Source organism: Pezoporus occidentalis, unplaced genomic scaffold (assembly GCF_034315485.1).
Source record: "Pezoporus occidentalis ecotype Australia unplaced genomic scaffold, CSIRO_AGI_Poc_V1 ctg124, whole genome shotgun sequence".
NCBI classification, from domain to species: Eukaryota; Metazoa; Chordata; class Aves; order Psittaciformes; family Psittacidae; genus Pezoporus; species Pezoporus occidentalis.
The window spans coordinates 3,724,070-3,746,159 of NW_026913038.1; the positions used below are offsets into that span (position 1 = coordinate 3,724,070).

The 22,090-nt window shown below is 58.4% G+C and overlaps 1 protein-coding gene across 1 annotated transcript; it reads left to right on the plus strand.

Annotated features, from left to right (window-relative positions):
- Positions 1-779: 779 nt before the first annotated feature.
- AFAP1L1 (actin filament associated protein 1 like 1) lies at positions 780-22,090 on the plus strand. The gene is made up of 19 exons (XM_062607700.1): positions 780-904; positions 13,945-14,073; positions 14,586-14,669; positions 14,972-15,072; positions 15,219-15,330; positions 15,700-15,798; positions 16,444-16,655; positions 16,983-17,162; positions 17,787-17,873; positions 18,222-18,315; positions 18,457-18,606; positions 19,019-19,230; positions 19,530-19,675; positions 20,073-20,151; positions 20,264-20,369; positions 20,569-20,733; positions 20,952-21,130; positions 21,385-21,513; positions 21,905-22,090. The coding sequence occupies exons 1-19, from the start codon at positions 889-891 to the stop codon at positions 21,926-21,928; spliced, it is 2,304 nt and encodes a 767-aa protein (XP_062463684.1). The 5' UTR covers positions 780-888; the 3' UTR covers positions 21,929-22,090.

The window sequence follows — 22,090 nt, forward strand, 5'->3', positions numbered from 1 at the left end:
GAGGCAGGGCTCAATGCTAGCTCTCAGGGAAGCCTCTCCAGCCCATGCTGTTCAGGGGCAGCAGAGGTGGGCACAAGGGATGCAGAGAGACCACTGCCTCCCAACTGTTCTGTGCTGAGTGCCCCAGATGGGGAAGCCCTGGAGCCCAGCTGCTAATGCACGCCTAATGGTCCAGTTTTTGCTTTCCTAAGTGATAAGTGGGTACGTGTGAAACTGAAACACGTTTCTGTCACAGCCTGCTGTCCCCAGAGGGCTCTGCTGCAGGTCTGAGGTGGGCGAAGTTGTCCTGGGGGTGCCAGGAGTCACTGTTCCTGCTGCCACACGTTCCCTTTCACACCCCACCGGTCTCCCAAGCCCAGCTTTGCTCTGAGGTCTTTGCTGGGGAGGGACGGTGACAGGGAGCATCATGGCCAGGCTGGGCGCACGATGGGCGCCCGGAGGGAGCGGATATGAAGGGGTTGCGGGGTGCTAATGAGGGGCTGTGCTTGCTCACTGGGACTGGTGAATCAGCGCTGGGTGGGGGAATCAGCCCAAACTAACCCGCTCCGGACCCCTGCTACTCACACGGGGGGGTTCTGCGGGTGCCGGGGTGCTCAGTGCGCGGTATGGGGCAGCGCTTGGGGGGCTCACGGGGAACCCGGGGCACCCTGGGCGGTGTAGGGAGGTGTGTGGGGGGGTGCCCATGGGGGGGCACCGGCGATGGGGACAGCCCCGGGCGGTGTGTGGGGGCCGGGCCCGCGTTCGGCGCTGCCGCGCACCGAGGGAGGGGCGGACGAAGCGATTGGCCGCTCCGACGGCGAGACCCGGCCCCACCGGGCGGCTGCTCCCGGTGACACTCGCCCGCCCGCGCCTCCCGGGGCGGCCGGTGCTGCCCGCGGCTCCGGCACCATGGACCGGCTCAGCGGTAAGGGGCGATGGGACGGGACGGGACTGGACGGGATGTGCATCCCCTCTCCCCTCTGTGCCGGGCGTGCGGAGCCCGGAGATGCGCGTGCGGGTCCCGGGGGCTGCGGGTCGCGTATCCCTTTCCAAACCGAGCGGGTGCTCTCACCGGATCGATGCGAGACTCTGTCCCCTTGGTGCCTTTGCCCCCCACCAACCCTGCGGCAGGGCCAGCAGGGACACAAACTGGTACCAGTTTCCCTTTGCTGGTCAGATGGGTGAAAAGCCAGTGGCTTGAAAACAAGTTGATGGGGTGTAAGCACTTGTTAGGAGCAATTATGGTCGTAGAAAGGGAGGTGGCTGGTGTTTCTAGATGAAGCTGATCGGATCCAGAATTTCTCTAGCTGGGGAGGATGCCGGTGGTCTCGTAAAGCTATGGAGGACCTGATCCCCACCCTGCTGGGAAGAGGCTGCGTTCCCACGTGTGTGATTCCTGCCTGCTGCCTATGGCATGGGGCTCACGTAGATGTTGGGCTTTGATCTGGGATATGAATAAACCTGCCAGGGCTTTGGGCCAGCTTTGCAGAGAAGCCCTGGGCTTTCTGCTGGGGCTCGCAGGTCGCTGGAGGGAGCAGAGGAAACTTTCGGGGGGGTTGCTGCTCGTTGCTGCTGAACAGTGGCCTGGGGCTGCAGGTGGTGACATGGTGTAGCATGGGGGTACTGGCCTTTAACCAGTCCTCAGAGGTGCTACAGAAGGACCAGCCAAAAATTATAACGGAGGAGGGCAGGGGCATCACTGACTCTGCAGGCTGGGACCACGCACAAGTCCCAGGGTGGTTCAGACAGTGCTGAGTCTGCAGCTCTGGGTCAGCACCAGAAGGACCCGAGGGTCAGGAGTTCCCCTTCCCGATGTAAAAGGATGGGGCGGTGTTTCCGCAGTGGAAACTCAGCTATTAGGAGTTTGACTCCTGGGCTGCCGCTCGCCGTGTCTGTGCTCAGGGAGCAGTGCCAGTGCCCAGCAGCCCGCGAGGGGACAGGACGGTGACAGGGACAGCCTTCCCCCGCGGTTGTGGCTCGCCCTGCCTGCCAGCCAGCCAGGGTGGCTTTGCCAGCGCTGAAGGAGGGTGCTGTTGCTGGAAGCAGTGTTGCCAAATGACATGCGATGGCAGAGCTGTCTTTCAGGGTCCTGGAGGGCTTCACTGATGGGGAGAGAGGAGAGCAGAGGGTCTTTGCTTCCCATCCTCCTGCTGTGCGAGTTGGTGGGAGGCCACTCCAAATCAAACCAGGAGCCAGACTGCATGGACAGGCAGGGGATGCTTGGTACATTATGGAAACCATCCTGGAGCACCATGAAGACAGTCCAGGGCACGGTGTAGCTGTTCCGCAGGCTGACCCTGCTAGAAGAGTGCCACTGGTGCTGTTTTATCCCCCTCATTGGTGCCTGCTGTGGTAGTGGCTGCAATGCCTGCTTTGCTTTGGGTCCTTGTTATGAGGTGCTGTTAGTATCTGGATGGCTCTCTGCTAATGTAAACCTCCTGTTCATCACCCTGAATAGCTGGATCACTGTGCCTCACAGAGGGGAGGTGTGGGGGTCTCACCAGGCTCCCTTACCTAGCACAAGTGGTACTGGATCTGTGGTAGGTAGGAGCTCTTTGCCCTATTCCCAGCCTCTACCTGCCTTCTGGCAGCCCCTTTCTTCACCTGGAGCTCCAATCAGGCCCTGTGTGTATCCTGCCTTGCTCTTGCTTTATGATCTGCCAGCTCCTCCATCTCTACCCATGCTCCACCTGAGCCTGCTGCCTTCCCAGTGCAGGGCTCAGCTCCACACCGGTGGCTGCTTGCGGTGCTGTTTTGGGTTGTGCTGATGGAGGAGCACATGCGTGTGTGGTTTGGGAAGTGATCTCTGCCATGAACCTTTGCTCTAGCAGGGCTGTGCTCACTCACGGCTTCTCCTCATTAGTGACACTTCCCCGACCTTTTGTGCCGCCAGAATTTAGCTCCTGCACCAAACTTATCTGGGGTCTAAATCCAGCAAACCAGCAGAGGTGTGTCAGGGATAAACTTGGCTCCAGCTTGCCCACAGGAATGGGGAGGCCACGGGGTTGGTGGGAGGGAGCCCCGGATCATTCCTAGCAGTAGGAATCCATGCACGGAGCCTGGTGGACGGGGGTGCGGAGCGGGTGAGGAGCAGGGATCAGCTGCTAGCGCCAGGCAAGTGCCGAGCTCTCCCCCGCATTGCAGCCATTCCTTCCGCTGGAAACCCAGCTGCCCCGATCCACCGCCTGTTTATAGCCAGGAGCATGTGGGGAAGGGGCTGAGCCCACCGTGGGCTGCCCAGGCTCCTGCGTGCTGGGCAGAGCAGCGGGAAGATTGCCCCAAGGGTGCTGATGCCAAGTGGAGCAGGGCAACACTGGAGTTATCTGTCCTGTATCTTCCAGTATCCTTCTGTGTGCCACGCTGCCCTTAACCAAGGGAAATGAGCCTTGCTGTAGGTCCTGGATCACTGCTGGAGCCAGCCTGGCTGCTCCAGAGGGACTTGCCCTGCACATCATGGGTGCATGTGATAGCAGGGGCTGCTGAAGAGCAGGCTGGTGTCCCCAGCCGGGTAGTGTCCTCCAGCCAGGGGCCCTGGGGACTGTCCTGGGCTGTGTGGAAAACCTGCCTCTTTTCCACGTTTGACCTGGAAATGCTGTTTTCCGGTGCAAATGTGCTGAGCCTTGAGGCTGATTCACCCTTTGCTATGGAGCAGCACTGAGCCCCCGTGTACCTGAAACCCTTCTGCCTGCAGCGGACTGGTGGTTCTTATCCCAGCCCAGGAAAACTCTGTTTAAGGCTTTGAAGAAGTTGTCTCATCCCAGCAGTGGGAAGGCTTTTCAGGGGAGCACAGGGAGCAAAAACTGAGCTTGACGCAAGCTTTGCGTGTGGCTCAGTAGCCAAGTAACTTGCTGGGGACAGAGATAATAGCATAGAGGCTTGAAGTGGTTTCTGGCATCTCAGACTCATGTCCTGTCCTCTTAACCCTTCCCTACACCAACTACTATCTAGCCTAGCACAGCCAAAGCTCTCTCCTAAGGAGCACACATCTCCTCCTATGTGTAAGGAACCTTAGTTAAGGGCACAACTGTCAATTCTGTGAAGTATCTACTAAATGTCACCCTTCCAGGGCAGCAGCAGGACAATTGGGTTGGAAACCTCCCAAGGTTGCTGCAGCCCCTTCCATTTTTGTTCCTGATATGCCTCCCATCGCATCAAAGACAGGCTCTTTGGCAGGCAGGGGAAAACACTGATATTTCATAAGAGCTTAGAACGAAAACAGATCTTTGCTGCGAGGGGTTTCCATGCTCAAAATGCTTTTTTCTTGTTCTGTTTTTGAAGTGTGTTTCATGCACATGTGATCCTGGAAGTGATAAGAGGGAGCCCCCGGGAGACTGGTATGTTCTGATTACTGGCAATTAGCAGGAGATGTGGAAGGAGTGGCTCAAAGAATGGCTTTGGCTTTCTTCTGGTTTTTTTTGCACATTAAACCCATCCAGCTTGGTAATGGGGCGGGAAAACCCTTTTTGGTTCCTTGTCCACTGGGTGCAGCCTCCCATTTCATGTGGTCTCAGTGTCATGCCTTCGAAAACTAAGGGTGTAAAGAAGAGAGCCAGGAATTTCCTACCAACAGGTTTGATAGTTGGCTTTTGCATCCTGCAGTTAAAAGCAGATTTGGTGAACCAGTCCTGGCACTGATGGAGCCATCGGCATTAACCAGAGCAGTCGCATCTTCCCATGTGCTCCAGCTTATCGGCTTTCCCGCCGGGATAAACTGGCTTTCCTGCTGGGATAAACTGGCTTTCCTGCCTCTCCATCCCTGCCCTGCAGGGGTTAAGCGGGTAGGAAATGCTGTCTGCCGGTGGCCTTGCTACTGCACCTGATGCTCCCGGCAGAGCTGGGCAAGGGAAGGAAACGGAAGGGCTGTTCTCAGCTGAGAAAATACGCTTATCCTGCCCTCCGAGGGTCCTCCGGGGCAGCACGGCCAGGCCCCACACACAGACACCCTCTGCCTTGCCCTGCCTGCCCAGGAGCATCACTGAATACAGGGACAGGGCTGAGCTGGCCACTGAGAGGGTCCCAATTCCACTGCTAGGCAGGGAGGACTCAAGCCCAGCACAGCTCACAGCTCCTGGGCATTGCCAGGTTGGGGCAGGGATGTAATACAGGAGGCTGGGTGCTGTGTGCTTGTCTCCCTTCGACTCTGTGGAGATATTTCCCCCACAGAGGGTCTGTGGTTTCTCCTCACTGCCTCTGAAAAGAGGGGTTTGCACTGTGCAACGTGGCTGAAAGCATTTGGGAAAGCATAGTTGGCTGGTGGCTAATCCATTAGCTCCTTATGGCAAATCCTGCACCCATATCCTGCTAGATGAGAGTCTCATACCCTATTATGCTTCTGAGGGTCCAGTCACTTTCACAGCCACTTGTGTGACTCTTCCTCTAGAAAGATGTGTCAGGCCTGCCAGCCTTCCCACATCTCACTCCTGCGGGTTGGGTATTGCACCCAGCGTGTATTGGATCTTGGTTTTGGGGAAGGACACAGAGAGAAGCCTTTTGGGATGCAGAGAGTTGGGGTGTCCATTTTGGAGATCTGGGGGCTGAAGGACTCACCTGGCCCTGGGTGTTGACATAGCTGTGCCTGCCCACAGGCAGGGCAGTGTGGAGAGCATGTCCACAGGAGAGCCATTATCAAGCATTGGGGTGCTGAGTCAGCGGGTTTCCCACCATGGTGCCTGCAATTAGCTGTAATTCCTGCTGTTGTGCAGCCTGAGGTTTGGTGGAGACGAAGGGCTGCAGAGAGGTGAGAGCTTCAGGTCCCCCCAGCTCTGAGACAGCAGCGAGGTGTGACTGGGGGAGGATTCCTGATGCTCTCCTTGCCACAGTGGGTGGTCACAGGGGTGGGTAAATGCTGTAGCACTGGTTCCAGGGCCAATCCCAGTGTCCGTGGGGAGCCCAGGCCAGCCTGCTGCTGCCTGCACTGCAGAGTGTTTGGAAAAGGCAGACACCAAAATTCAGGTTGGAGGAAGAGTTTATTCTGGTTCTGACTAATGCTAACATCTCCCCTCTGCCTGCAGCTTGTTCTTTATACATTACTCAGCAGGTCTCGCCCCTGTCTGACTATTCCTTTAAAGGGCATCTCAAACCTTTCTTTTTCATTCATTATTTAAACGTATTCTCCAGCCAGCAGCCTCCGAGCCCCAGGCTGGTCTGGCCAAGCATCCTGCCATGCACCCGCTGAGGCTGGCACTGAGGTTTAAAATGGAGTCTGCAACTACTGAATCTGGTCCAGGTGTATTTGCAGAGCTAATTGTGTTAACTGGGCTGAGCTGTGGCTGGAAACAACTTGTTCCTGGGGTTAGGAGGCCCTCAGGAATGAAGGGCAGAGCAGACAGGGAGGAGGCTGCCTATGCACTGCCTGGGGGCATGAGCAGGGTCACAGCGATATCTCACCTGGGTGCTTTTATTTGCTTGACTTGTTGCTGTGCTCAGCAGTTAAGAGGGCGATGGAGAAACCACCCCTGCTCCTCTGGGGTGGGGGCAAATGCAGCCTGTTTGGGTTTAGAGGGGTAAAGTTTGCTTTCGGTGAGCTAAAGCAAACAGTCCTCTCCAGGAGGTGAGGAAAGAGCTGCTAAGCCATCAGTGGAGGGGGAACAGCCCTTGGAGAAGTCCTGCTGCAGCATGGGGTGCTGGAGGGTGGTTATCTGCCTGGGTCACAGGAGATGGTTGTGGGTAATTTAATCAGGCTGTTAATTATTACCTGCACCACTTGTGAAGCTGCTCTGATACAAGCTGCTGCGAGGAAGGACATACCCTGCAGTCCAGCAAGAGGCTTTCAATCCTCATGGCACTGTTGGGGGCTCCCTGGGAGATGACACCAAGCAGAGCCCTGGAGATGCAGTTGCTGCTGTTGAGGGGTTGATTTTCCACTCACAGCCATGCTCTGAGTATGAGCATCCCCAGGAAAGCCTGGACCAGATTGGGGCTGCAGAGCTGCACCCTTCCCTGTGGGCCGCGCTGCGAGGGGTGCGCTGCCAGCACAGGGCTGGGTGCGAAGGGAGCCACCACCATCCCCTTGTTCTCCAGTTCCTCCTTTAATCTGCTTACATACAGAAGAGGCCTGACTGGCCCCACAGCAGCGAGGGGTTTTGCTGTGTGTGAGTTGACAGGGGCGTGAATGCAGGTGATAATCTGCCCTTTCCAAGCTGTCAGCCTGTAATTACACATCCTTCTATGCAGAACTCTTTCTAGTTTAAGACAGTGAGGATGTGAAACTGCCTCTCCTCTAGAAAACAGTGCACTAGGATGGGGATTCTGGGAGTCTTCTGTGACCATTTCTCTTGTGCCTGGCTGGGTGTGCTGGGCAGAGCAGCTCCCCTTGCTCTTCTCCCCTTTTGGGTGGCGGCGAGGACTGAGAAACCCGTTTTGTGCAGAGGGACAGATTAAAGGGCCTGGGGACAGCCTGGCTGCAAGGACAGCTCTGCTGCCCGGCCTCAGGTTGGACTTGCTGCTTGGCTGGTCTCTGCTGGGATGTGAGCTGCTGGGAGCCAGGCCATGCGATAAGGCTTTCTGCAGGGCTATTTATACTGGGGAGAGGAGCCGCTGCTGGCAAGGGCACTGGGGCAGACACAGGACCCTTCACATGAGCACTGCTGAAAGCTGGAGCTGTGCTGGGAAAGGCACCCCCTCCCGTGCTGCTGTCAGCATTGGGGTGTGCATCTGGAGCAGATGGGGCCACAGATGAAGGAGGCACAGCCAGGGCAGCTTTCTTGCTATTTAACCTCTCTGGTTGCTCATCTCCACTTTCGCAGGTCTGGAGTAGGATGGAGGGGCCCCACAAACCCCGTGGGCTCCTTCATCTAAGGAGAGAAGCCAGCAGGAGTCTGTGCTGGGAAGGAGAGCAGGGAGGGACCTTCTGCCCCCTTGAGCAAGCAGGTTTCACATTCATGTCTCGAGATTGATTTTCCAAGGTTATCAGCTAAGGATATTAGTTACTGTGGGGTCAGGATGCTGAGATCCCAGGAGATGTGTGTCCCTGCCTGATGCAGCCTGGCTGTGCGGGCTGTGCTGTGGGGAAGCAGCGGGGAGGTGCTGGGAGTCTGGGGGACAAGACAAAATGTTTGAGCTCGCCTTGTTCCACAGCACTGGGGACGCTGCTGTGGTGCCAAGGGGGAGCAGGGACGCTGCCGGCTCCTGGGGCTAACAGCAAGGTGGTTAACCACAGCGAGGGGTGGGAAGAGGCACTGGCTGGAGCAGTCGGAGAGCTGGGAGGGTGGAGGGTTCCTGGCCACGGAGGAGCCAGCCCCAAGCTCTCAGGCTCCTGCTGACACTGTCGGATGAAGACGTGCTCCCCTCATCCGCCCCACTCAAGGGGCCCTTGTTTCCAGGGAGGAGATGATTCATGTCCATTGAGTAGCCCCTTAGCAAATCTTCCACTGTTATGGGATGTTGCCAGAGTTTAAGTGTGATCATTAATGGTTGGATTTTCCCTAAATACCCTCTGGGCTGGAGCACGATAAGCTGCTGCCACGGCCATGCAGGGAGCAGGAGGTACTTTCCAGGCTGGTATTCCTGGCCCCACCAGCTCATCCCGGTCATCCCAGTTTGCCCCACACCCAACTGGATGTCTGGCCAGGAGGCTGGGCCTGGCTGGCAGGGATGCCCTGCTCATCCCTGCTGCCTCTCAGGGCTGAGCGCTGCCCTTTCTTCCCCTGCCTGCTTGGCAGGGTGCTGTGCCCTCGCCGGAGCAGCAGTGGCCGCAGGCAGGGAGCAGGCAGGCAGTGGTGCGTCCTGCTCCTGCACAAAGGAACAATTCTGGGATCGCTGCCCCCGCCAAGGCGCTTCCTCACCGGCTGCGCGCCTGCCTTCTCCCCATCAGAAAGAAACCTCCTTGGGAATGGGAACGGGAACAGGAACTGCCTCGGGAGCTCAGCTAAGAGCTCAGGAGGCCACGGCTTTCCTCAAGGGGCAGTGGTGGGGGAAAGCTAGCCCTGCTGGGGTGGGAAGCAGCGCGGTGGACGGAAACTGTCAACGGCCAGTTAAGGCATCACCCCTCCGGTGATGCCCGCAGCCTGTGCTGGGACAGGCAGTGAGGCATGGAGGCACACCCCGGTGCCTGGGTGTCACTTGTCAACATCAGCCCAGGGAGAGGTCAGAGTGGTTTGTGTGCTACAAGCAATTCCCCAGCAGCGCTGGGTCTGTTTGTCCCACGGGGCAGGTGACCTCCTTCCTGGGGCTGGGGTGTCCCCTGCTGTGCCCCCTTCCCTGGCCCACACCCCACCGATTGATGGCATCCCAGGAGCTATAAACGTTTGTTTAGCGGTGTTGATGGCTCTAAGCAGCCTCGCAGCAGGCAGAGCATCCCAGGGCCCGCCCGTGCCAACAGGAAGGGTTTATTTTTGCTTGGGCTTTATTTTAGCTACAAACAATGGTGGTTACTCCCAGCATCCGATTTCCCCCTCGCCCCCAGCCTTCACCTGACGCGGGAGGAAGCGTGGCCGGGGGCAGGAGGAGGACAGGAGAACCGCGGCCACAGGATGGAAGTCCCCATCCACCTCCCACTGCAGCAGCCTCGCAGCGTTATGGTGCTGTGAAACAGCCTCTCCCCTCCGCGGGGCTCTCTTTCAGGCTGCAGAGCTGCTTTCCTTAGGGGTGACAACTCCACATCCATTGTCTCATCTCCCCCCCTCCAAAAGCTGGGTCTGAACACCAGGAAACTCCTGCTCTGGCTTGGCCAGAGCCTCTTCCTCCTCCTCCTCTTCCTCCTCTCTGCAGGTTGCTGGAGCAAGACCTGATTCCTGCTCTGTGATGGAGCAGAGGCCGAGGAGGGGGAGAAGGGCTCTGCAGCTGCAGGCTGTGCCTGGACCCTTATCTCTGTGCTGTGGAAACAGGTCTCTGGGGTGGGGGGGAGTTGTTCATTGGGTCTAAAAATAGAGCTGGCCTGGGTGCAGGGTGAAGAGGGGTGGTGGAGGAAACGCAGCTCCTTTGCCAGCATCGTGCTTGGTACCACTGCCAGGGCAGCAGAGCAAACACTGCCTTGTTGTGAGCAGCAGCAGCGTCCTGGTGCTGGTTCCCTGCCTCACCCCACCCCAGCAAAGCTGCCCTGGCTGCCCCAATCCATCCAGACCCAGTTAGTTAATGCTAAAGCCATCTGCTGCCCCGGCTCCTGGCCTTCCCAGGCTCAGGGACCTCACTGACATCTCCCCATCGCACTACGCAGCGCAACAGGCTGCAAGCATAGAGGGGAGGGAGTTCCTGGGAGGGGAGGCTGGCACCGCTCCCTGTGTTGGGATGCCTGTGTCCAGAGCCTGATCCCAGCAAAGCAGTGCGATCCCACAGGATGTCAGTTGCAGGAGAAGCTGCAGAAGGAAGCAGGTGGGAGCCATTTGTCAGTACCAGAAGTGGGTGTGAGGCCAGAGGTGTCCATGTCCCATCAGTGGCTACTGCAGAAGCAATGTTCATTCCTTGCTCACTAGGTGACTATGGGTCAATCACATCAGTCCCCATCGCCCTCCTGCCCGGAGCAATCTCCCCTTGCTTCCTGTAGCCGCCCCATTGACCTGATTTACGCTGAAAGCCTAACAAGTGTAGGAAATGAATTCCTTCCCTTCCTTTGCTGGCCCTGAGCAGGGGCTCAGCTCTGCAGCTCTGTACCCTCCTGCTTTGCAGGCCTCTTTTACTGCCTTGTGTTTTGGAGGATGTTTAACAAGGGAGATGGAGGGGACAGCTCAGCTGTGGGGAACAAAGGAGCCCTCAGTGCTCACCCTGCTTTGTGTGCCCAGCTCAGCACTGGGTGCTCAGGGCGCTGTGATGCGCTCACCCGCCTGCCATGCTGGCCACAAGCCTCCCTTATCAGCCACTCTCTTTCCCTGCGTGCAGCAGGGTCCCCTTGCTGCCTGCTTTGTCACTATTAATAGGAACCTTCCTGCCCTTTTGCCCTCAGCTGGTCTGAAGCCTTGACACAAGAGCTGGTGGCTGTGATGGGAGATGTCCTACACAGGGCAGGGGATGAGGGTGCTGGTGACCACCATGGCCAGGGCTTCCATGTGCTCTGTGAAACTGATGTAGGGAGTGCACGTGGTCCCCATCTCTTCTGTGGGAGCTTGTGGTTAGCTGAGAGCATGCTGAGCTGGGGCAGCAGGAAGATGGGTGTCTCCTTAGATGCCTGCAGGTGCTGGGTGGACAGGGAGCATCTTGCTTTTTGTCCCATCTGCTTCCTTTCTAGTCCCCTGCCCTGCCAAGCCCTGCAGGCGAGAGCATCTGACCTGGGCTGGAGACCACCACCACATTGCTGAGCAGGAACCTGCTCCCTTCCTGCCTGTGCTGCACTCTGCAGACATCCCAGGGAGCACTTTCCCTCCCTCCCTGCCTGTTCAGAGGGGCAAAGAGAGGGCCATGAGAACTGAGTGCTTACCCTCAATCATCATGCATGAGGTTCTTGCATGGCAGAGCAGGTCCCCACCCCAGGAGGTGCATGGTGGAGAGCAGCAGTGAGCAGAGCATCAGCAGGACCTGCATCCTGTGGCTGCCTGTCTGCTGTGAGATGCTTTTCCAGCCCAAGCAGCAGGACCCCCACTTCCCTTGTGGTTGCCCTCTATTTTCCTATGGGCTGGGGGATGCTGTCAGCTCTGTCTGGAGCTGTGCTGAGGCTTCTGCTCCCCGCCTGCGGGTTACCTGTCCTGCTTTGGCCTGCCCACAGGAGATGTGTGCTGGCAAAGCTGCTCTTGCTGAAAGGGCTGAGGCTGCTGTTTAGCTTGGCGCTGGGGAGGGAGGAGGAAGCAGAAGGTCTGCGGAGATAGAAACCCATCGGCTGGGGCGGCAGGAAGAGACTTGTGAGGCGCATCCTGCCTTGTGTCCTGGGGAGGCAGGGATTTGGGGCTGGGCATGCTGTCTCCTTGCCCAGGGGCTCATCTTGGCCGGGTGCTGATCTGTATCAACCCATTCACATTTGGCTTCCCTTCAGCTGAAAACAGCACTCGGTTTGATTGCACTGTCCCTGCTTTGGGGGCAGCAGTGCCAGTCTGCTTCCTGCCAGTCCTGGGAGACTCACTCCATGCTCTGTGCCATGGCTCAATGGGTAGAAGGTGGGCACCCAAACTCCTGGGTCAAACTATAGCAGCCCAGTTTTGGATGGGTGTTGGGCAGAGTGGATGTGGTGGTTGGATAGGGCCCAGCATAGACCCTTAAAGAGCATGAGTGATGAGGATCCCGTCAGATGCAGCAGTGCAGCATTGTGCTCTTCCCCTGGGAAATACACCCCATGCCAGCCCTCACTGCTGTGGGATCCCAGTACCCGGTGGTGGGGATGGGTACAGCCCAGACAGGGTGTCCCCGATGCTCCATACTCCTGGGGCATTCTCTCCCCTCCTTGCCAGACATCTCCGTCAGTCAGCACATCCAAGCTGCCCCTGCAATCACTTCTGGCTTCTCCTACTGTCCCTGGAGACCCAAGGCCAGCTGCATGCTGCCCCAGCTGTGCCATGATGACTTTTGGTTGCTGCCAAGGGAAGGGATCCTGCTCACACTTCCACTGGAAGAAACCACAGCTTTATCCTTCCCTCTGTGGCCTCATGGCTGCATGTTTGCTGGCGTCCCTGAACTTGGCCTCTCCAATGCATCTCCAGCAGGCACTGCACCCTGCAGGACTACCCTGGGCATCTGGGTGTACCCATGGTCCCGGGTAAAACAGAAACTTGACTTGGGATTCAGCTCAGTTCTGTCCTATCCTGCTCAGAGGAGATTGGTACAGAAAGAGACCTGGGATGAGGATGTGGTGCACTTGCAGAACTGGGAGTGTGGGAGCTCAGAAGAGATTTCAGGCCCTCCCCATCCTTCCCATCCCTTGTTAATGTGTTGGTCAGCCACTGCCAGCCCCATAAATACTGCTTTCAGTGATTAAATTATGTAGCCATGCTCTGATATGCAAACACCCGAGTGTTTTTTGGAGCCTCGCTGCGTGGGTAACCCCACAGCTACTGGGTGCTAAAAAAATAGCCCAAGAATCACCACATCAGAAAGGAGACCCAGAACTTGGTGTTGTGCCTGTGATGGTGATTGGTGGCAAATTCTCTTTTCCTGCTTTTTGCTGGGCTCTCTCTGTCTCCCTTCTGTCTGCTGGGATGATGCTGTGCTCAGGTGCAGCAGCAGCCCAGAAGCTGGTGGGTACTGGGACTAGTGGTTGGACTTGATCTTAAAGCTCTTCTCCAGCCTAGCTGATTCTATGATTCCCACACACTGGAAAGCGGATGAGCTGTGGCTTCTGGTGCAGCTCCTCTTTGCCAAGATTTCCACTGTTCTGACCCTCTTGCCTGCATCTTGGGCTGTGTGTGTTGGACCAGCAACACAGAGCTGGGTGGGGAGAGCCCCCCCTTCATGCTCCCAAGCACTTTCCAAGTGCCTGTGTTGGGAAGGGACTGTCAGCTGGGGCAGTGACTCCATGCATGGAGTCGGGTGGATGAGCTGGGATGGTACAGGGGAGGAGTGGCAGCAGGGCAGAGGAGCTGCTGTTGGTGAGCCTTGGGAGGAAGGCTCTAGCCTGTGTATGGGCACCATGTGGAGGTGGGCTGAGCACAGCAGAGGAATATGAATGTCCCCCAGCTGGAGATGGCATTGCCAGGTGGCTCTGGAGATGGCATCTGGGTTTCCTTTCCTTCCTTTCTTCCTTCCTTCCCTCATCACCACCCAGGGCCCGTCACAGCGAGGGGGTACCAACAGCAGTGATGGGTGTCAGGCAGACAGAGGTGTAGTTTTATCTGCACGGAAAAATGTGTCCTCAGCCCTTTGATACTTTTCCAGTAGCATGCAGAGCTGGCGTTCCCATTCACAGGCTCAGCAGGCTGCATCCTGGTGTCTGCGTGCAGGTGGAAGAGCTTGTGTGTGGAAGGAGCACGTGTGCATTAGCAAATGCTGCCTGAGCCGTGCTGGGCCAGCTGGGAAAGATCCACATCCTGGGGCCTTCCATACGTTCCAGCCCCTTCTGCCTGGTTTTAACGCTACCAACCTGGCTGACGGGCTTTTTCCTGCTCTCTCCAGTGCTGGACCAGCTCCTGCCAGAGCTCAGCATGTTGCTCAAGCTGCTGGACCATGAGTACCTGAGTGCCACCACGCAGGAGAAGAAGCTGGCCGTGTCCACCATCCTGCAGAAGCTGCAGCCGCCTGCAGGTCTGTGTCCCGCTCCTGTGGTGCCTGGTGTCTGTCCCCAGGGCTGGCGGCTGCCCCAGAGGGATCCTGGCCAAATCCCCCGCGCGGCAGGAGCACGTTCTGCATGGCAAGAGTGCTTTGCCTCTGTGCCCAGTGCCCAGCTCATGCTCAGCTACCTCGGAACACTTTGCTCCCTGGTCCTGCTTCCCAGCTTCATTCCGCCCTGGATGCAGCGGCTGGTGTCAGCCCTGCCATGGCTGCAGGGGGCTGCTCCTTGTGGAAGCAGCTCTCCACAGATGTCTTCCTGCCTGCTGAGTGCAAGGGTTTCTGTGGGAAGGCCAGTAGGACCCAGGGCTTCACAGCCTTCCCATCTTCCTGCCCTCCTGGGGATTCCTGGGTGCCTGCTCCGGAGAGGTGGCCCATGGCATGGTGGGGTGAGCTGAGCTGTGTCCTTGGGTTGGTGTCTGTGGGGAAGAAGGGTGCCAGTGCTTGTCCCAGCCACCCCCAGGCTGAAAGCATCCCTCTGCTCCCAGGGAAGGATGTGGACTACATGTATGTCAACACAGCATCCCTGAGCAACGGTACCAGCTTCGTGGAGTCTCTCTTTGAGGAGTTTGGTATGTCTTGGGGCCCCTGCTGACGGCAGGGCTATTGGGGTGCCCGGGGAAAGAGAGTGAAAGCTGTATCCTTGTATCTAGTGTGGGCATTATCACCCCAGGCACTTGCTCCCACTCCCCCATCGCTATTTGGGGCCTGGCCATTGGGGTCCGTGCACCATCAGTGGTTACCAGCAATGCCATCACCCAGCACCCTCCCAGTGAAGGGCCATGGGTGATTGCCTGGGGGTCCCTGGAGGCATGGCTGGGGAGGGCAGCCCTGGGGTTTCCTGCTCCCTTCACCCTCTCACTTACCCCGGCAGACTGTGACCTGCGGGACCTCCAGGACATGCAGGAGGAGGAGGGGGACACCGGGGAAGGTGCTGGAGGGGAGGAGCTGGCGAGGACCCAGACGGCGAAACCTGTGAGTCCCTGACTGCCCCGATGAGGTCTGCTCTGCACCCGCACGGGGAGGTGGCGGTGGCCAGGGCTGGGACCCCTTTCTGTCCCGTGTCACCACTGGGACTCCTCATGACCCGCTCTGCTAACGCAGTGGTGTCTCTGCCGCAGGTTCCTGTGGACCCTGCCCCACCACTGCCCACCACTCCCCCGCCTGAGGATTACTACGAGGAAGCCCTGCCCCTGGGCCCTGGCAAGGCCCCCGAGTACATCACCTCCCGCAGTGAGTCCTGCTCTGTGCCGGGGTGCAGGAGGTGGGGGGAGAGCCCCGAAATCTGCCTGCTGCATCCCCTGCCTGCCTGCCTGCCAGCTCGTCCTGGGGAAGGAAGCACCACTGCTCCCACCAGCGTTGATCCTGTCTTGTTCCCTTCCCATCCTGCTGTGCTGTTATTGCAGGGAGTTGTTTGCTCTGGTTTGATGGGGAAGGGAGTGATGGGGAGAGGCTGGATCCACAGGGAGCCGGTGATGATGCCCTGGGAAGCTGTGCTTTGCTCTGCCCTGGCTCACAGCTCCCTGCTCAGAGCATCCTCGGGGGAAAACAACCCCTGTCAGCCCTCTTAACAGCCCCTGCTGCCCCTTGCTTCCTCTGCAGACAGCTCCAGCCCCCCCAACTCCATCGAGGATGGCTATTACGAGGATGCAGACAGCAGCTACCCTGTCACCAGGATGAACGGGGAGCAGAAAACCTCCTGTAGGTATCTGGTGCCCTTGCTTCAGCAGAAGTCCAGCCCTGAGATGGGGCTTGAGCACTGGTCTGGTGGCCGGTGGGGTTGAGGCTGGAGAACCTCTCATATCAGAGTGTGCTGGCCAAAAAAGCAAGGAGCGTGTGGTGCTGTTTGTCACGGCAGCAGAGCCCTTGTGCTGCAGAAGGGATGTAACTGGTGCTGTGTCTATCACCACCATGGGGTGGACTGTGCAGCTCTCATGACCTGTGTGAGCTGCCTTGGCCATGGCAGAGGAGGTCTGAGACACCAGTGCAGAACCCTGCTCCTCCATGCCCTGTGTGGGAGGTGTGTGCAGAGGGCCAGCACGGGATGCTCTGATGCAGGTAGAAGGTTTAACCCAGGCTTTCAAAGTTGGAGCCTCACACAGAAATAAGCCACCCCAGGGGTTTGAACAGATGCACCTGGGACTGGCCTGCAGCCCATGAGCATCCTGCCTGGTTTGGAAGGGAAGTGGAGACTGCTGGGGTCAAAACACTGCTGTTTGCAAAGAATGACATGGAGTCCCTCCATTCTAGCACCCAGGCCAGGCCCTGCCCCAGAGCAGTGTGGAGGGGTGCTCGGCAGGCAGGACCTGGGGTGCCACTCGGGGTGAATCGCCTGCTTCCTTCCAGTCAATGACTCGGATGCGATGAGCAGCTCTTACGAGTCGTACGATGAGGAGGAGGAGGAGGCGAAGAGCCAGCAGCTCACACACCAGTGGCCGTCAGAGGAAGCTTCCATGAACCTGGTGAAGGACTGCAGGATTTGTGCCTTCCTGTTGCGCAAGAAGCGCTTCGGACAGTGGGCCAAGCAGCTCACCATCATACGGGACAGCAAACTGCTGGTGAGCCCAGAGCTGCTGTGGGACAGAAACCTGTCAGTGGGTTATGAGGGTGGTTGTGTCTAAGCTGAAGAAGAATAGCACTATCCAAGCCAAGACCCTGCCCCAAGGCTGCCACTGCCCTGCAGCACATGCAGAAGTTGCTCTCGCTTCTATTACTAGCACAAGGAGGAGTCCCCTTTCTGGGACCCCCTGGAGTGAGGGGACACCCTGCAGCCCTCTGCCACTGAGGCTGGTGCAGAGACTGAGCCATCTCCATCTGTGCCACCCGAGAGGAACCCCAGCTCTGCCAGCGTCTGGGCTCTGAGCAGTTCCCTTTGCTTCCCGTAGTGCTACAAGAGCTCCAAGGACCGTCAGCCACACGTGGAGGTGCCCCTGGGCTCCTGCAATGTCATCTACGTCCCCAAGGACGGGCGGCGCAAGAAGCATGAGCTGCGGTTTTCGCTACCGGGTGCCGAGGCGCTGGTGCTGGCCGTGCAGAGCAAGGAGCAGGCTGAGGAGTGGCTGAAGGTACCACAGCCCTGGGAAAGGTCTTGCCCCCTTGGAAGGGGGCTTTGCTCCCATCTCTTATCGTCTGGGGGGCTGGCCAGATGCTTCCCAGGACCGGGGCATCTCCGGTGCTGATAGCCCCCGATGTTTGCTCTCCCCCTCCTCTTCCCCATGGCCCTTTCCTGCCTTTGTTCAGGGGCAGGAGGCGAGGGCCGCGGTGGGAAAGGAGCCTCTGAGCTCACCACAAACCCAGCTATTACCCCACAGGTGGGAGAACAGGGTTGTTTTACACAGCCACGCTGTGCCTGCCTGTAAAACAGGGGGTCCTGGGGTGTCCTGTGCTGGCAGGATGACTGTGGCTCAGCACCCACGGCCCTCGCCTCTGATTGACAGAGATTCCCAAAGTCTCTGCCAAAATCTGCCAAACTAGTTGCAGTTTTGAAGGGGCCAAGGTGTGGGTCACACCTCAGCAAGCTGGGCTGGTGCCCTCAGCAGGGCTTGCTGGCCTGTTCTGCAAAGAACAGGATACATCCCAGGGGTTCAGCCTCGCGCTGGCAGCAAGATGGGAGCATGCTGAGCCAAGGGGAAGGAAGAAGCCCTGTCCCTTGGGTCCATTTTGAGTGTCTGCTGGGGCTGTCTCCACAGGTGATAAAGGAAGCCAGCAGTCCGGCTGCAGGTGGGATGGAAGCCCCCACCTCCCCGATGATGCCTTGCAAGCTGGACCTGGATAAGGTGATGGTTTCTAACCACCTCACTGAAGTGCTGCATGGGGCTGCTGTGGCCAAGACTGGGGAATGCGGGGCTGGAAACACCGAGCTCCTGGTGCTGGGCGAGGAACTCTTCTCATCCTCACAGCAGCTCTGTGAGGCTTATGGGGCTCTGTACCCCTGGGGAAGGGGAACAGCACTCACCTGGCACCATGACACATCCTAGCCCTGCGCAGGAGGGTTGAAAGGCTGGTAGTGGCTGTTGCCTGGGGGCAGCGCAGAGGGATGCTGCTGACAGGGGGGATGCTGCTGACAGTGGGGATGCTGTTGATGGGGATGCTGCTGACAGGGTCCCTGCTCTGCTCTCCCGCAGCGTCTGTCACAGGAGAAGCACACCTCTGACTCGGACAGCGTGGCCACGGGTGAGACCAGCTCCACGGCAGCGCGCAGAGAGCCTGGCGAGCATGGTACCGTCCCTGCCCCAGCCATGCTGGCTGTCCCCCAGCTGAGGGTCATCTGTGTGCTCCACAGCTGAGAGCATCCTCTCCCCGTGAGGTGGATGCCATGAAACGCACCAGGGGCACACAGCTACCTTGTCCTCCTTCCAGGGAAGGGCAAAAAGAGTGGCTTGGCTGACCTGAAGGGCTCGATGAGCCGCGCAGCGGGGAAGAAAATCACCAGGATCATCAGCTTCTCCAAGAAGAAGCCTTCCCCCGAGGACACGCAGACCTCCACCGAGGAGGACATCCCCTGCTGCGGTTCGTGCGGGTTGGGGCAGAGAGGGCTCGGCTCATGTGGGGCTGGAGCGGTGGGGAGCAGCATCCTTCCTCCCCTATAGGGGGCAGGCAGGGGGTAAAGGGGCAGTGGGGTGGGGGCAAGGGCATGGAGCTGCTCCAGGCCTGTGATATGCCTCAGGCTATGAAATGGTGCCCAGTCCCAGTTCTCCAAATAGCTGTGATGCCCAGGGAACCATGTTCCACTGTTACCTGTATCCAGAAAACAGGCTTAGGTCACTGTGTGGCACTGAGCTGGCACCTCACCTGGAACCAGGGTGTTCCTGATGGCTCTGTGGGGAAACTGAGGCACACAAGGACCAAAGGAGCAGGGAACCATGCTGTAATCTCTGTGCAGCTATGTCTGAGACCCTTCCCTTGACCCTACCACCCCCAGGCTACCTCAGTGTCCTGGTTAACCAGTGCTGGAAGGAGCGCTGGTGTCGCCTCAAGGGCAACACCCTCTACTTCCACAAGGACCGCACTGACCTGCGGACACACGTGAATGCCATCGTGCTCCGGGGCTGCGAGGTGGCCCCGGGGCTGGGCCCCAAACACCCCTTTGCCTTCCGCATCCTTCGCAACGGGCAGGAGGTGGTGGCGCTGGAGGTAAGCAGGCAGTGGGGTGGGCAGGGGGTGTTGGGGAGCATCTCCTGTGATGATCCCCACTTGCATGCAAGCAGTGCTGTGTTTTCCCCTCCCCTGCATGTCAAGGAAGCCCAGGGCTGGGGGTCTTGAGACCTCCTCCATGTGCCTGTGTGCTTTTTCATATGGACCCTCCTAAGTCTTGCACACAGGCTTCATGTCATAAAGTGCTTCTCCACAGCAGGGCTTTATGTTGGGAGACAAGAGTGAGGACAAGGGTTCGGGATCTTGGCATGCACCCCAATCCCTTTTCTTCCCCATAGGCAAGCTGCTCCGAAGACCTGGGCCGCTGGCTGGGTCTCCTCTTGGTGGAGACGGGCTCGCAGACAGCACCAGAGGCCCTGCACTACGACTACGTGGATGTGGAGACCATTGCCAACATAGTGACGGCTGTGAGGCACTCCTACCTGTAAGGCTGTCCTCCTGCTATGCTGTGGGCTGGCAAGGGGCTGTTCTGGGGGCAGAGCATTGGGCTGGGAATGGAGATCCTCATCCCTTGTGCTCCCTAGAAAAGGCCCAGACTGGGATACTGTTTGTGCTGTGATGGTGGGGAAAGCCAGTGCCCCAGAGGTTGGGCAGCCCAAAGCAGGGCAGTTTCCCTTGTAAGGAATGGAAAGCATAAAGTGTTTCATCAGTGTGGATGAAGGACTCAAGGGATATGTGTGGTAAGGCAGAGTGAGTAGGGTAGGGTAGAGCAGAGTGCTCATGAGTGAAGCTGAGAATGCAGTGCGGGAACCCCTCTGAGATGAAAGGGCTCAATGCGGGGCTGGCAAATGGAAGTGAAGACCCCATCTCTCCTCCTGCAGGTGGGCCAGCTCCTCCCAAGACCACCAGCCAGACTCCTCCCGTGTGGTGTACGATGATGTCCCCTACGAGAAGGTTCAGGTGGGTGAGGCTCCATGGCTCGCCCTCTCCCACCACTGTGGCCAGGCTACAGAAGATGCTCTGTGATGGCCCCATGGGTGTTACAGCACGGTGTCCTCCTGTCCCACTGCAGGCTGAGGAGCGGCCGGCAGGCGCACAGGTGAAGCGCCATGCATCCTCCTGCAGTGAGAAGTCGCGGCGGGTGGACCCACAAGTGAAGGTCAAGAGGCACGCGTCAAGTGAGTGGGGCCCTGAGCCACAGAGCTCCATGGGGACCCTGGCCAGGACCAGGGGATGCTGCTTCCACAAGGGGGTCTGCACCCAGGCTGGGGCTGGCCGGCTCTGGCACATGGGTGTTGGGTTGTGCTGCGCCAGCTCAGCTGCCACCGGTGCTGCTAGACCCGGAGCCTTCCTGACAGGGTCTCCTTGGGCATGCAGATGCCAACCAGTACAGGTATGGTAAGAACCGGGCGGAGGAGGATGCCAGGCGATTTCTGACAGAGAAGGAGAAGCTGGAGAAGGAGAAAGCATCGATTCGCAGCGAGCTGGTGTTGCTGCGGAAAGAGAAACGAGAGTTGCGGGAAGCAATGAAGAGCAGCACGGGTAGGTTGGTGCCATCCAAGTGCTGCAGCTGCGGCTGCTTGAAGGCACTGTGGTGCAGAGCTGGGGACACTGGGCTGGTGGTGGCACTGTGGCTGTGAGCCAGGCTGGCTGCAGCACGCTGGCAGGCTGGCAGCCCCATCTAGTGTCCCAGCCCAGAAGGATGGCTGGCTTCTCCATCCCTGGGCAAAGAAGCTGAGCTGGTGCGCTTGTGAAAGCAGGGCCGAAGCTGCAGGAGCTGGAGCAGCAGGTGGCGGTGCTGGAGGAACAGTGCCGGCAGAAGGAGGAGGGACGCGTCGATCTGGAGCTGAAGCTGACCGAAGTTAAGGAACGGCTGAAGCAGTCGCTGGCGGGAGGCCCGGCCCTGGGGCTGGCTGTGACCAGCAAGGCTGAGAATGGGGTATGCATCCTTTCTTCCTGCTTCCAGCTTCCCCTAGCAGTGGTGCTTGGGTGGCGGGGGAAGCAGCACATGGAGAAGAAGGGATATCCCTGCCCCTTTGTCTCATTGTGGACAGAGGTGGGAAGCAAAGCATCGGTTAGGTTTGGTCACATCAGTTTTGACCTCAAGACAGTTTGTGCTTTTTCTTCTTCCTGACTGTCCTTGTTCCCTGAATCTCCTAAATCCTTGTCCTTCTTGCTCCCTCTTTTCTCCAGGAAGCTACAAACAAGCCAAATGGGAGCACCCCTGAGCACCTGGTCCCTGTTAACTGTGCAGCTGAACTGAGGAAAAGAAGTCCCTCCATAATCCCTGCCAACAAGGGGAACGTGCTGCGGAAGGCCAAGGTCCTGCTTCACTTACCCTCTCCTCCCTGGCCCCATGGGAAATCTCAGCCTTTGCCCTGTCCCCTTTGCTTGATCATGAAATTGGGGGATTGGGGTTTGGCTCCGTACCCCAAAAGCAAAGGGTACTGCCATGGTCCCCTGCAGCCAGGCTGACCCAGCTCAGAAGCTCTCACTGCTGGCATGATCCCAACCTGCAGGGAGATTTGGGAAGTGCAGGCTGGGTGGCAGGGGCAAGAGCATTGCTTTTACAATGCCTAAGGCAGCAGTGACCCCAGCCTTTGAAGATGCTGAAGTGGCCCAAAGCCCCCAGAAGGGAGGGACGCCCTTGAGCTCAGTGCTCGCTTCTCCAGCAATGTCTCCTCATCCGCTGCTTTTTGTCCTTTCTCTGCAGGAATGGGAAAAGAAGCAGACTTAAGCCAGGCTGCAGGAATGCCTGCCAAGCCCCAGTGGACACTGGGGCTCATGGAAGAGCTACAAGCCCCCTTTCTCCAAGGCACATGGGGCGAGAGACGCTGTCCCACACCCCACCACTGCAGCACCATCTGCCTCGTGGGCAACACTATGAACCATGGGGAAG